The sequence below is a fragment of the Sylvia atricapilla genome, chromosome 7, assembly GCF_009819655.1.
Source record: "Sylvia atricapilla isolate bSylAtr1 chromosome 7, bSylAtr1.pri, whole genome shotgun sequence".
Classification (NCBI taxonomy): Eukaryota; Metazoa; Chordata; class Aves; order Passeriformes; family Sylviidae; genus Sylvia; species Sylvia atricapilla.
The window spans coordinates 12,935,911-12,948,003 of NC_089146.1; the positions used below are offsets into that span (position 1 = coordinate 12,935,911).

Consider the following 12,093-nt stretch of genomic DNA (forward strand, 5'->3'; position numbering starts at 1 on the left):
GGGCCTCCCAAGACACTGCCTTTCTCTTCATCCCATCAAGTGCCTATTCGTTTTCCTACTTGAACAAAAGAGGGGATTTTTTTTCTTTCCTTTATAACCGTAAGGAAGGAGGGAGGGGATGCCAACCGGCAGCCGAATGTTTATCGGCAATGTCTGGGCTTCGCACTGCAACAGAGAGGGATTTTCTCAGGCAGCAGAGATTGTCTCACATCCCATTTTCAAGGGGAAGCTGGGTGGCCACTCAACTCCGGGGCAGGAGAAGGCAGAACGCACTCTGCCATCATCTAACGCTGCTCGGGTCAGACCGCAGCTCAGGGCCCTGGGCCATGTCCCGAGGCCCCGACTAACAGGAAAGCAAACCCACAGCTCAGCAGCTGCTGGCTTGGCACTACCGTCCTGCCAGGCAGCTCCTGAGCGCAGAAGGAGCCCCGAGAGAGCACTGGACGGCATATCCTTTTCCTTCAGAGACTATTCCAGATGGGACCCAGTTGCCCTCACTAGCGAGACTCAAAGCCAGTGATCGGGGAGCACAGGGCCCACCCATCCTCAGCCTGCCCCACTCCTGCCCCCATGCCGATGCGACGCATCGTTTTATCCCACCATCTCTTGACAGTCCAGCCTAGCTCGTCAGTGAGGAACAGAAAAACACACTCGCGTCCCAATACTTGCCATCCACCCGCCTTGTCCCGGGACAGCCCAGCGTTTGCAAAGTGCGTGCCGATCCCGCACGTACCGCGGGCAGCCTTTCCTGAGGATGCCGCCGCTAAGCTTCGCCTGCTCCCAGTCCTGAACAGCCCCGGCTCTCCGCTCCCGCCAGATGATTTTAATTTCTCACCTAAAGTTTCCCGAGGTTGCAACTGGCGCGGGGCCGCGGACATTCGGATGCGGGTGTCCGACATGTGGCCGGTACCTACCGCTTCCCCTCCCTTGCCCGCAGCTCCCCAAAAACCCAGCACGCAACTTTCCAGCGCGGCTCGATCCCCTCGCCCCTTCACGCCGGGCGTTGGGAGCCGCGCGGCTGCAACCTCTGCGCTCCTTGCCGGGGGTGCGCCATCCCCGCCCCGCCACACCATGAGCGCCTCCAAACCCCGTGCTGCGAAAGCTGCGCGGCGCGGCCGATCGCTCATGCATTCGCTAAATTTATTCCCACGCAAATCATCTATGCGTAAGACCGGGACCGCGCCCGGGAACCCGAAAGTTGGGCGGACGGGGACATCCCTTATCCCTGAGGGCTCCTTACCTGTCTCCGCCGTGCCTCCAGAGCCGGGCAAGCACAGCCCTAGAAATCCCCAGGCGAGAAGAAACGTATCCATCCTCCGGAACAAATTATAAAAAAAAAAAAAAAAAAAGCGAAACCCACAACACAAGACCTGAGGCTGCGGGGCCAGGCTTTGCCTCCCTACCCCGGGAGCGCCGCGCCCCGTGTGGGCGCCCCACTCGCGACCAGCTCCGGCGGGGCTCAGCGAGGAGCGGCGGCGTTCCCCGCGCCGGGGCTGCGGGGCGGGCGGTGCCGGCAGAGCGCCTCTCCCCTAGGGCGACCCGCGGGGCCGGCGCCTCGGCATCCCCCGGGGCGCGGCGGCGGTAGTGCGGGCTGGGGCGCCGTCTGCGCCTCCTCTCCCTCCCCGCCGGCGCCTCGCAGCCTTTTCAGGCAGGGCGGCATGTGGCTGTCAGCGCCGAGCGCCGGCGCCGCCCCCCGCGCCCCCCCGCCCGCCCGCGCACCGCCCCGCGCCCGCGCACCGCGCCGCCCCCCGCGCCCCGCCCCGTCCGCCCGTCCGCCCGCGGGCAGCGCGGCCGCTCCGCAGCGCGGGGCCGGGGCTGCGCGGGGGACCGAGTGGCCCCGCGGAGCCGGGCGCGTCCCGGCCGCGCTGCCGCGCCGCGGGTGCCGGCAGGACCCGCCCGGGCGCTGACGGCCCCGCAGCGCAGGCAGGAACCAAACCCGATGGAAATAACGGCAAAAGAGTCGGCTGTGCGAAGGGAGACACCCAGAAATTGTCGGATGGGGGAGCATCAGGACAAGGATTGTCCCTGCTCGTGGGCTTCCGCCGCTGCCGGCCGAGACCCAGAAGCGCCGAGCCTCGACCAGAGCCGCCTGCCAGAGCGGGGAGCGGCAGCGGGAAGCACACTCTGCCTCGCTCCTGGCACCCCCGTTGCGGTGCAAAGGCTGCCACAAGGGACAAACGCAAACCCTCTCCGGGATTGCACCGCTTGGCTTCCGCGCTCCAAACCCATTTGCTCCGAGGTGCTCTTTAAAAACGCGAACCGAGAGCAGCGTTCACATAGTCATCCTAGCAGTGCTTGTAAAGTTTGTTCGCCTTTGCCCTGTGAGGGTGGGGAGTCTCCACCCGAGCTGGAACTGCTGGGACCGTGCGTTTACTTGTTGCTTATATTGACAGACCACAACAGGCTTAAAACCTGGTATCGGGCAAACTGGGGCTAACACACACCTCCATCCTCTTTGAGAGGTGAAATTTCAAAGCAAGTGAAATGAGCCCTAAAACCCTGCACCAAAATGCTGTTTAAAAACAATTTCTTTTTGTTGTTGATGAGTCCCTAGATTTTAGATGTCAACTTCCAAATAACCATTAGACAAAACGATTAAAGCTATGTTATCTCAGATTTTTAGAGTTGGTAATTAGTGAAGAGATACTGGCATGTGGCAGAAGTGAGATACATCGTTGTGTGGGTGAGAGGGAAAGTAAGAACATTTCACTGGTATTCATTTAGGGTGATGAGACTAATTATTTTGTACTCTGCTGTCTATCAGTTACGAGTAGCATTACCAGCTCACGTCAATGAAATCACGATGCCAACCTGTTTAAGCACATTCACACAACACAAACGCTTAGAGTTCCTCTGAGGCCAGTGGAAGTTCATTGACAGCAACAGATTTGGCCTGACAGATAGATCTGATATTTCAGCCGTTACCCTGAGGGCTGTAGCTTCCCTTTTCCTTCTGTGTGTTTTGATACCTGATTTTGCATCTTCTGTGGCTCAAATGTGCTCCAAAATCCACTGAAGTCAATGCAAAGCCAGTGGCAACAGAATCTACTGTCTTATTTATTGTATTTTGATGTGGAATTATGCAACAATTATTTACTACTCACTTATAGTTAGACTACTATCAAGCTAGCGAAGTGTGATTTTTTGCGTGTATAAATAGCCCTTGCAAAACATAACACAGATATCAGAGTGTAATATAAACCCACAGCATGAATCATTCCTTTCTTAAGACATGCATGGAAAAGGAAGAGGTTACCAAGCCCTAATCAGAGACAGCCCCATCTCACGTACCATATGGCACAGGGGCAATTTTTCTTCCATTATGTTCTGTTTCTCCTGGTTAAGGTCAATAGAAGAGTGCAAACAAAACCTCGAACTGATAACAGCTCTGATCTGTTACTGAACGAAGAGAAGATAACCCTAGGAAAGAAAATGGTGATGGGAAATGAAGTTACCTGCTGCTCCACATAGGTTTTTCTCAGCTGCTTTTCAATTGCTCTCCACAAATCCAGCCCCGTGTTCGATGTTGGATCTCAAGTCTCCTCTCCCCAACATGCCACTGTCAGGAAAGGAAAGGCACAACTAAAGAACAAGGCAGTGCTACTGCAGTTTCTACCACTGCAGGTGTTCAGGACAGGACGATAATAGACCTGGTGGTACCTATTATTCCAGCTCAGGTAGAAGTGTGTCAAAAATACTTCTTCTGGGAGCATTTAATACTCTGACCCTCTCTCAGGTTTGAAGGCACTGAGCACAAGGTGATGCTATGTACTGTGAGCTTACCTCTGCCTGTTTCCAGGGGCAGCTGCTGCTGTGAGCAATGCTTTGTGCCCCAAGGGAGGCTGGACCTCAACAGCTCTTCTTGCCGGAAAGTCCTGCTTCTGCCAAAGGGCTCAGGGCTCTGCTCAGTCCTCCTGCGGGTATTTAAAACCCACAAGTAAGCACTCACCAAATCCATTGGGAACTGCAGCATTTTTCCATGTCTGTATGTCAGAAACATCCACAAAACCTCACTGAAAATGAGACAATATGTAATTTAATGGTACTGTAATATTTAACATACCATCTGCATTAAATTTGGTTGAAGGGATTTTGCAGCCCAAGCATTAGTCAGAGCTGTGATGCAGTGAAATTTCCCCCATCTCTCCTCCCCTCTAGCAGAAAGCCTCCTCAAACACTGCCTAGTTCTCTGCTGCTGACCCGAGGGCCTGTGTACCTAGGGTTTTCCCTGGCACTCTGCAGCTCTGCTCTTCTCCTCCCTCTAATTGCAGCTCCTTTTAAACATTGATCACGCAGCCTCATTTATTTTCAATCACAGCTTCCTCTTTCTAAATGAGTCCTTCTCTCCCCATGAACTGACCATCAGGAGATGTCTGTAACACAGGAATTCCCCAAGTTTTTCCTTAGGAAAACTTTCCTTCCTTTCTCAATCCCGATTTAAAAGAAAATAAAATTAAAACCAAGGCATCATGTATTCCTGTAACCTTCTCTGGGCTCCAGAGTAGTTGGACAAACAGGTTGTCTCCCCCAGTTTTATGTCAAAACATACTATTTCCAATGCAGATCTTGACAGCCTTCCAGAGAAAACAACACGGCAGGACTGAAACAGGGTTAGGAATGAGAGAGGGGAAAAATGATACCCAGCCTAGATAAAACCATAAGTATTGTCAGTCAGCAGGAGAGCAGGGACTCAAACATTTTTGGCAGGGTATCCAAGGAGCAGGAGCACAGGACATGGGGGCAGACAGGGTGGGCTGTCTCCCAATTCCTTACAGAAATGCAGACTTCTTGTTGCACTTTTCCTCCTCCAGACAGTGCTTTGAGATCCTCAGCTAAAAAGCTCTAAGTGCATCATATAAAGTGTTTTTATTAGTCCATCAGGTGCATGATTGTGAGCTCTTATTTTATAGCCACAAATAGCCAATAATTACCTTAGCATCCCATTAGCCCTAGCCTTCAACCAGACTGTTTGCTGGGGAATTTGTCCATACTCAAAAAGCAGACCACTACCCTAACTTGGGCAAAGCAGTTCGGCACATTGCATTCAAGTCCATAAACTTCCAGTCTAGAGGTGGCTTAATTAGCAAGCTGGCCTGTTAATTTTTCACGGGGAGTACCACCTCTGCTAATGTGCTAAGCAGTGGCTGCAGAGCAAGCCCAGAGGCTGCCCCTTCAGCTCTTGGATGCTGTAGCAGGCAAGTGCATGCCCACCTTCATCACTGCTTGACCACTTCACCACTGCCCCCCCACCTCGTTATTGCCCACTCACCCTGCTATTGCTCACCTCCTTCTAACATGCCCCCTCATTTTTCCAGCTGCCAGCCTATCTTCCTGGCGGCAGGGAACTGCTTTCTCCCTCTGCCTCTCCTGCATGCAGATATCTGATACAGGGGGAGCACTGCTGGCGTGCAGTGCTCCCACTGCCCGGCTGTGGTGTGGCCTGAAGCTCAGGCAGCCACACGGGTCCTGGGCCAGCGCTGCCCTGCTGAGGTGCCAGGAGCTGGTGGCTGGCTCTGGGGAAAGTACGGGAGCAGTACTGACTGCTGCCGGGGAAATGAGGGGAGTGCTGAGGCAGCCTGGAAAGGAGAAATGAGAAGAAGGAGGTGAAAAAAAGCAGAAGTAAAAGAAGAGTGGAGAAGGGAGGTGGTGAAAGAAACAAAGATACAGAACAAGGGGACGGGAGGGAAAATGCATAAAAGGCAGGAAAGAGGGATGAAGAAAACTAGTGGAGTTAAAACCCATCATGGGATTAGTAGAGTGAGAGAGGGCGATTGCTGCTGGCTCAGGGGGTGCTGAGCCGCGGGAGGGGTGCAGAGGTGCCGCTGGGGGCCTGCTCCGTGCAGCAGACTGTGGAGGGGAGCAGTGGTACTGACACGGGGGAGGAAAGGCCCTGCATCTTCAGAGCTAATAAAGAAAGCTTTCAGACCTCAGCAAGCTGACTAAATTAGGCAGAATATAAAGGTGTTGTATTATTTCTCAATACAGCAGTGGTATGAAAGGAGGCAATGGGTTCTTTTGAAGCAGCTGCTGTGTAATCCTGGGCTTTCAGGTGTACTTCAACCAAATGCTCTCCTGGTTTCAGCAGGTTAACTTCATTAAAGGCTCCATCTACCACTTTAATGTTCACTAAATCCCACTGGGTGGGTATATTAAGCAGAAATAGCCCCCACAAGATGATTATTGCATGTTGTTTGGCACAGTGACTGGACCTGGAGGAGAAAATGGGGTAGGAGAGGGGGGCACACAGTGAGCCAGGCTGGAAGGACAGATCCTGAATTGCTGTAGTGTAGCAGCAGGCATGCCCTTTTGCTGAGGGCATCAGGGGCATCAGAAGCCACTGCAGCAAAACCCCAAGCCTGCAGGGAGCCATTCCTCCTGAACCCATCTCCACAAATAACCTGCTTGGTTCCTCTCCGCTTGGCATGCTCCTTCTCTACACACCCACTGGTCCCCCAGCTTGTGAGGAAGGTGGTGATTTCTCACAGCTTCTCCTCACTTGCAAAGAGGAGACCATGGAGCTGTAAAGGCCATCTGTTCTTCCAACAGACCCTTGAAATTCCGTGGGCTTTGCTACTGTGAGCTTTGACTGGGACTTGAGTATCTTACCCCACTGTAACTGTTGGGTGCAGTTAAGACTCTTGAAAAATCAAAAAAATTCTGGTGCGAGATGACCCAAACTCTGTATGTTCATCTGCTAAAAGCACCCCAAATGGCCAACTGACTGTGGTTCCTACCCATCGAGCAGCACATAGGCAGCTTCACTCTGGAGAAGCTCCAGTTGGACCACACTGCAGTTAGGGTCAACAGCAAATTTTCCACAGGCAGCATTAGAGGGACACATTTGTGGACTTCTACATGGTTAGAATCACAAACTAAGGGCCTCGTTTAAAGTCTGCTGAAGCTGGTGAGAGTTCATCCATCAACTTCCTGATGGCTGGATGTAACCCAAGTGGCTGAGCCTTGCAAAGCCAGCATGATATCTTTAACTTAAGTACTGCCATTGCCTTTGCCCAGCTGACTTCCGTGGTCTATACTTACAGGGCTGTGTGCTCAGTGTTAGAAAGGGCCACACCACCAGTCTTGCTAAAACACCTCCTTAAAAATACACAGATTCTTAAACCAGCAAGTCACTTAGACACTCTCCCTTTGCCTGAAACTTGGCAAAAAAAAAATAAATTCTTAGGACAGAAGCTATTTCTTTTTTCTTATAAACAAACTGCCATTACCCATGCTTTGGCTGTTAGCTTGATAGATTCTGGCAAGAAAACACGTGTGTATTTTAAAGGGATTTCTCTTTTCCTTATCATGGTTTAGCTTTTGACCTCACCCTTCTTACCCCTCCCTCCCTCCCTCCTTCCCCATCCCAGGCACATTCCGGCATGACTTCTGTGGTGGTACGTCACACAGCCCTCCCAGCAACCGGGGTTAGCAGTTAGCTCCCTTCAGCAGATAGCACATTCTTCTGGAGCACTGTCATGGGGGGAAGCCTCGAGCTGTGAAAGGTTTTCTTTCCCTTTTAATCTTTTATTTTCTTTGATGTTTATTTTAAAATAAATTATTGTGCCTTATATTTATTATGGTACCTGGCTGTGCAAGGACCAGGACCTCTCTTCTGTCCAAACACAGACTCAGAGACAGTTCTTGCCTCAAACAGTTTACAGTCTGAAGAGACAAAGCAGACAAAAACCAAGAGCCAGATACAACATGGATGACAAGCCTATGGATTACTTTAGCATTTAGTTAAGTTGTAAACTGTTGAGGGAGAGATTTCCATTTGACTATGCCTGTGCAATATCAAAAGTGGGAACTTCTGATGCTGCTGAATTGTTGTCTGGAGATTTAACACAGAACACTTAGGTGAGGATGTCCCAGAAAGTCAGTGATTCCTAAGGGAACCATTGCTTTTCACTTGATTTCACCCAGCATATGTCAGTGACCTCAAAAAGCAATCTCATAACAGAAAAAGCCATGCATAATCTGCTAATAAAAGACAGATCAGAACAGATCTAGAGGACCCCATCTGATAGCTATAAGCCATGCTATAAGCTGTGTTTTCACCATGGCCAAACACTCCTGTGTTTTGAGAACATTTCGAAGCATGTTTGGCACAGAACTTATGTACATGCTTCCCTTCCTCAGAAGTTCTTAGTGGCATTATGATCTTGCTGGAGACAGCTCTGCTGGATCTATCAGGCTGAAGATCGTCTTCATAATCCTCCCTTTGACATAAGCACTCATCTTAAGTAAGATCTCACATTTATGCCACATCCTAGACCAGAAATCTATAATTTTAGAGGAGCCCTACCCTGCTTCCTTTCCCTTTCTGAATGTTTGGAATCACACTTTCCTTCTGGAGGTGAGGCTGCTTCCTTATCATTGCACAGTAGACCTTTTTTCCCAAGAGGGGTCACCCTTTTCTCCACAGGATCCTGCACACAGACCTTATTGATTTTTTAGTATAACTTCTTCTGGAAATCAATGTGCTAAGGATGCTTCACAGTCAATAGGGTGGCCATGAAGCCCATGCCTCAAATAACTGCACCAGATGGTCCTGCAGGGAATTGGGACTGCACAATAACAGTCAGGAAGCAGCTAATTTTCTGGCCAGCTTCTACAGGAGCGCAGTGAAAACACTCTTGTGCTCAGCTGCCTTCACAGGACATTAGGAGCACATGACTCCTCTGCAAATTCAGGCTGTGCTTCTCAGAACTTCAAACCTAGGGCTTAGCAGCAAGAAACTGCTGACATAAAAAGGTGCACTAGAATAACTATTATCAGGCACTCTAAAATGAGGGATGGTTTTGCTGCCATGTGGCTTCAGATTTGGAGAATGAGTAAGGTCTTTTGGTCATTCTGAACCAGACAAGTAATCCAAGACCTACCCCAATGTAACTCTGTGGGTAGTACCAGACCTTTGCTGTACTCCGTTTCCTTTCCATGTCAGCAAAATGGGACAGCTCATACCTTTTCCCTCCCACCCTTTCTCTGACTTCTTTGCTTGATGCTGCACTCCTGACTGGTCTTTCCCCATGCACAGCACAGTGGATCCAGTGGTTACTGTAATACAAACAATCTTCAGGTGCAGCATTTTCTTTTTCCTCCCCAGTGAGCTGCATTTATCAGCATCAGCCATGAGCCCAGCACAGTCAGGCTTCCCCTTGCTCTCAGCACCTGAGAGCATTTGGGTTCATAAACCTTGCTATTAATAATACATTGTGCAAAGTTGGTACAGAGCTCAAAGTTTTCTCTGTGTGTGCTGCAGTTTGATTTTAACTGTGGGTATCATTATCATCAAAGAGACTGAGGAATGGCAGCTTTTAGTTAAACAAATGGAAAGCTGTATTTAGTCTCTTTTGCCACATTGTGATAAGAAAGAATAAAGGCTTTAAAATATATTTTACAGCTGCTGTTTCTTAGGTTTTTCTGTCTTACTATAATCTCTGTGGTTCTGACTGGGAAGTTGTTGCAAAAGCTTTTTGTTTTTAAAGCTCCTATTGAAATAATACATATATTAATTGTCTCATTCCTGAGTTTTTTGGTGTGATGGGAATTTCAGATGGCAGGGTGGAGGGACAAGTTGAGGGACAGTTGAGAGAGTATGTTCTGGGTGAATAATGAGAGAGGGGGCCTAGATATCACACTGCTAGCAAAGTGTGAAGAAGAAGAAGTGTCTGCCCAGAAAGTGAGAAGACAATTGGCAGAGGAGCCCAAGACTCTTTGTAGGGAGCAGGGCAGAGGCAAAGCTGGGAAGGGGGAGCTGAAAGTGCTCAGCAAGGAAGCCAGGTGAAAGCCGAGACAATGCTAGAAAAGAGCTGCATGAAACTGTAGTCTTTGATGAGAAGAGAAGAGCTGGACTCCTCATACTGTGGCCACAAGAAATAAATAACAATGAAGCAATTGTTGTATGAGCAATGGAACAAATGAATGCTGCTTTCCTAGAGGTGCTTAGCATGTGGTTGGATTAATGGATGCATAATAAAGGTCAAGCTCAGGCTTTTCCTGACATGGTGGCACTAACATGGTCCGTCTATCTCCCCAGCTGTTTTTTAGAAATCTTGCAGGAGATTTGTATTTCTGATGAAATTGTCCAATGGTTCAAAATTTGCTGTGGCAGCAGCAGAGAAACATGTGGTCATATATGATATATAAGCCTCTTCCTTACACACTTATCTAAATGTATATAGGTATATCCTAGTACTTGCAACTGTGCTATCCCTGAGGGCTACAGAGAGTTTGGGAAAGCCACAGTGATTGCAATTACCCCCATTTTACATGACACAACACAGAAATACTAGACCCATTCCAGGCAGAGCAGAGGTCCCCATGCTCATCATCACCACTCACCTCAGTCTTGGGGACTCTAAGAAACATTTTTACCTTTCACTTGCTGAAAACATGAAAGCAGTGTCTTTCTCTTCCAAGTGCTCTAACATGTTTGACTCAAAGGTGCCCAGAGATGTCCATGTGAGATCCCTTCTTCTCTCGGCTTAGTCCCACAGCACAGCCACAGGTGGCTGTCACCCAGTGGAGACTGGTAACACTGCTGATGCCAAACAGAAGGTGAGCAGCAAAGAAGCCCCATCTGTTAAACACATGAAAGGTGAATTGATGTGGGTTCAAGCCAAGTAGTGAAATATAGCTGTGAATCTGAAAACTTTGTTCCAAAGAAACAAAGCCCCACTTTAAAATAAATCCAAAAAAATCCCATCCTGCTTCTATTGAAGTCAATGGCAAAATTCCCACTGCTTTAACCAGGAACAGAATCAGGCCACTTCCAGACAGATTTACAGCCAACACATGCTGTAACGCTCGCATACTGCATGTGCTTACTTCTATTTCTAGCCATGTTAAAAAATTATAGCAAATGCCTATGGATTTGTGTGTATGAGTTATTGTGCTGCTAATGAGAGGAAGAATTACCCGAACATGGTTTAGATGGTCATCCGTTGCCAGCACAGATGAAATTGCTGGGTCATCCACTGGCCTCATACTGCTGTTCATCCCATTAGCATTTCCATTAGAATTATTACAAAATGTAACTCAATTTTTTTTTCTTTTTTTCTTTTTTTTTTTGCGGATGAGGGGAGAAACACAGACTGTGTTTGCAATTAGTGCTGCTAAGGAATTGCAACCGGAGCTGAAGGCACACTCCTGTGCCACACTGCAGCCACTAACATGACACTTCTTTTTTAACTGGGGCAGTAGGAGAGGTTCTAAGTATAGAAACAAACAAAAATTACTTCTTCCAGCTGAAGGCCTCTACACGTAATGCATACATGCCTGTGTACTAGAAAGGTCTGCCTAACTCATTCCCACATGCTTCTTGCTTTGGGCAGCTGAATCCATCCCTCATAAATGTTAAGAAGTTGGGGGGGAAAAAATATCTGTGTGAGGTTTAGACTGCAAAGTGCTGCCTGCAACCAGTGGGTTTCTCAGAAGCTGCTGTTTGCCAGCTTTTTTGGTAACTAGACTCCATATTCTTTGAAGCTATCATTATGGAAAAAAAAAAAAAAAAGAAGAAAATCATCTCATGGCTAAGCCTCCCTCCCCTCACTCCTCCCACTTTGAAAAAACCACCATCTATTGTTTTCCTGTAATTGATCAAGCATAAACATTCAGCTCTACAGTTTTACGACTAATCACTCTACTTCTAAGACACGTGTTTGCAGCTATGCAAGGCACCAGCTGCTGTCATTCCAATGGATATTAATTTATATTGTCTCCCACTCCCGTCCTCCCTGTGCGGATGCACAAAGGGAGTGGGGTGGTGGCGGGGGCTTTAGATGAAGACATCTGCTTGAAAGGCAGACAGTAGCCGTGCTGCCGAGATTGCACCTGGACTTTCACTGGAAAATCAGACACACTAGTTGCTTCCTAGCACTCCAGGCTTTGGTACTCACACAGGATTTTAACTACAGTTATTTACTTATTTACCTTATTTCCAAGGGAAATGAAATGTCTGGACAGAGGGAGTGAGGCAGATTTCAGGAACAAAACAAAGCTGATTGAAATAAAATATCACAGACATGTGGTGCAGCAGCAGGGGGGGGAAGACGGGTGAGGAGGGGGAAGAGGAAAGCTGGAGCCTCTAGT

The 12,093-nt window shown here is 48.8% G+C and overlaps 1 protein-coding gene across 5 annotated transcripts in view; it reads right to left on the reverse strand.

The window, feature by feature from the left end:
* Positions 1-1,625, reverse strand: part of NRP2 (neuropilin 2) — an 89,400-nt gene extending 87,775 nt beyond the window's left edge. For 2 of the 5 annotated variants that reach the window (XM_066322651.1, XM_066322650.1), the window contains exon 1: positions 1,241-1,624. In XM_066322651.1, the coding sequence (XP_066178748.1) occupies positions 1,241-1,313 (73 nt within the window). In that variant the 5' untranslated portion in view covers positions 1,314-1,624. Of the gene's footprint in view, positions 1-1,240 lie in introns of all 5 variants that reach the window. The other 3 variants (XM_066322649.1, XM_066322652.1, XM_066322653.1) reach the window with 3 other exon arrangements.
* Between the last annotated feature and the right edge of the window lie 10,468 nt (positions 1,626-12,093).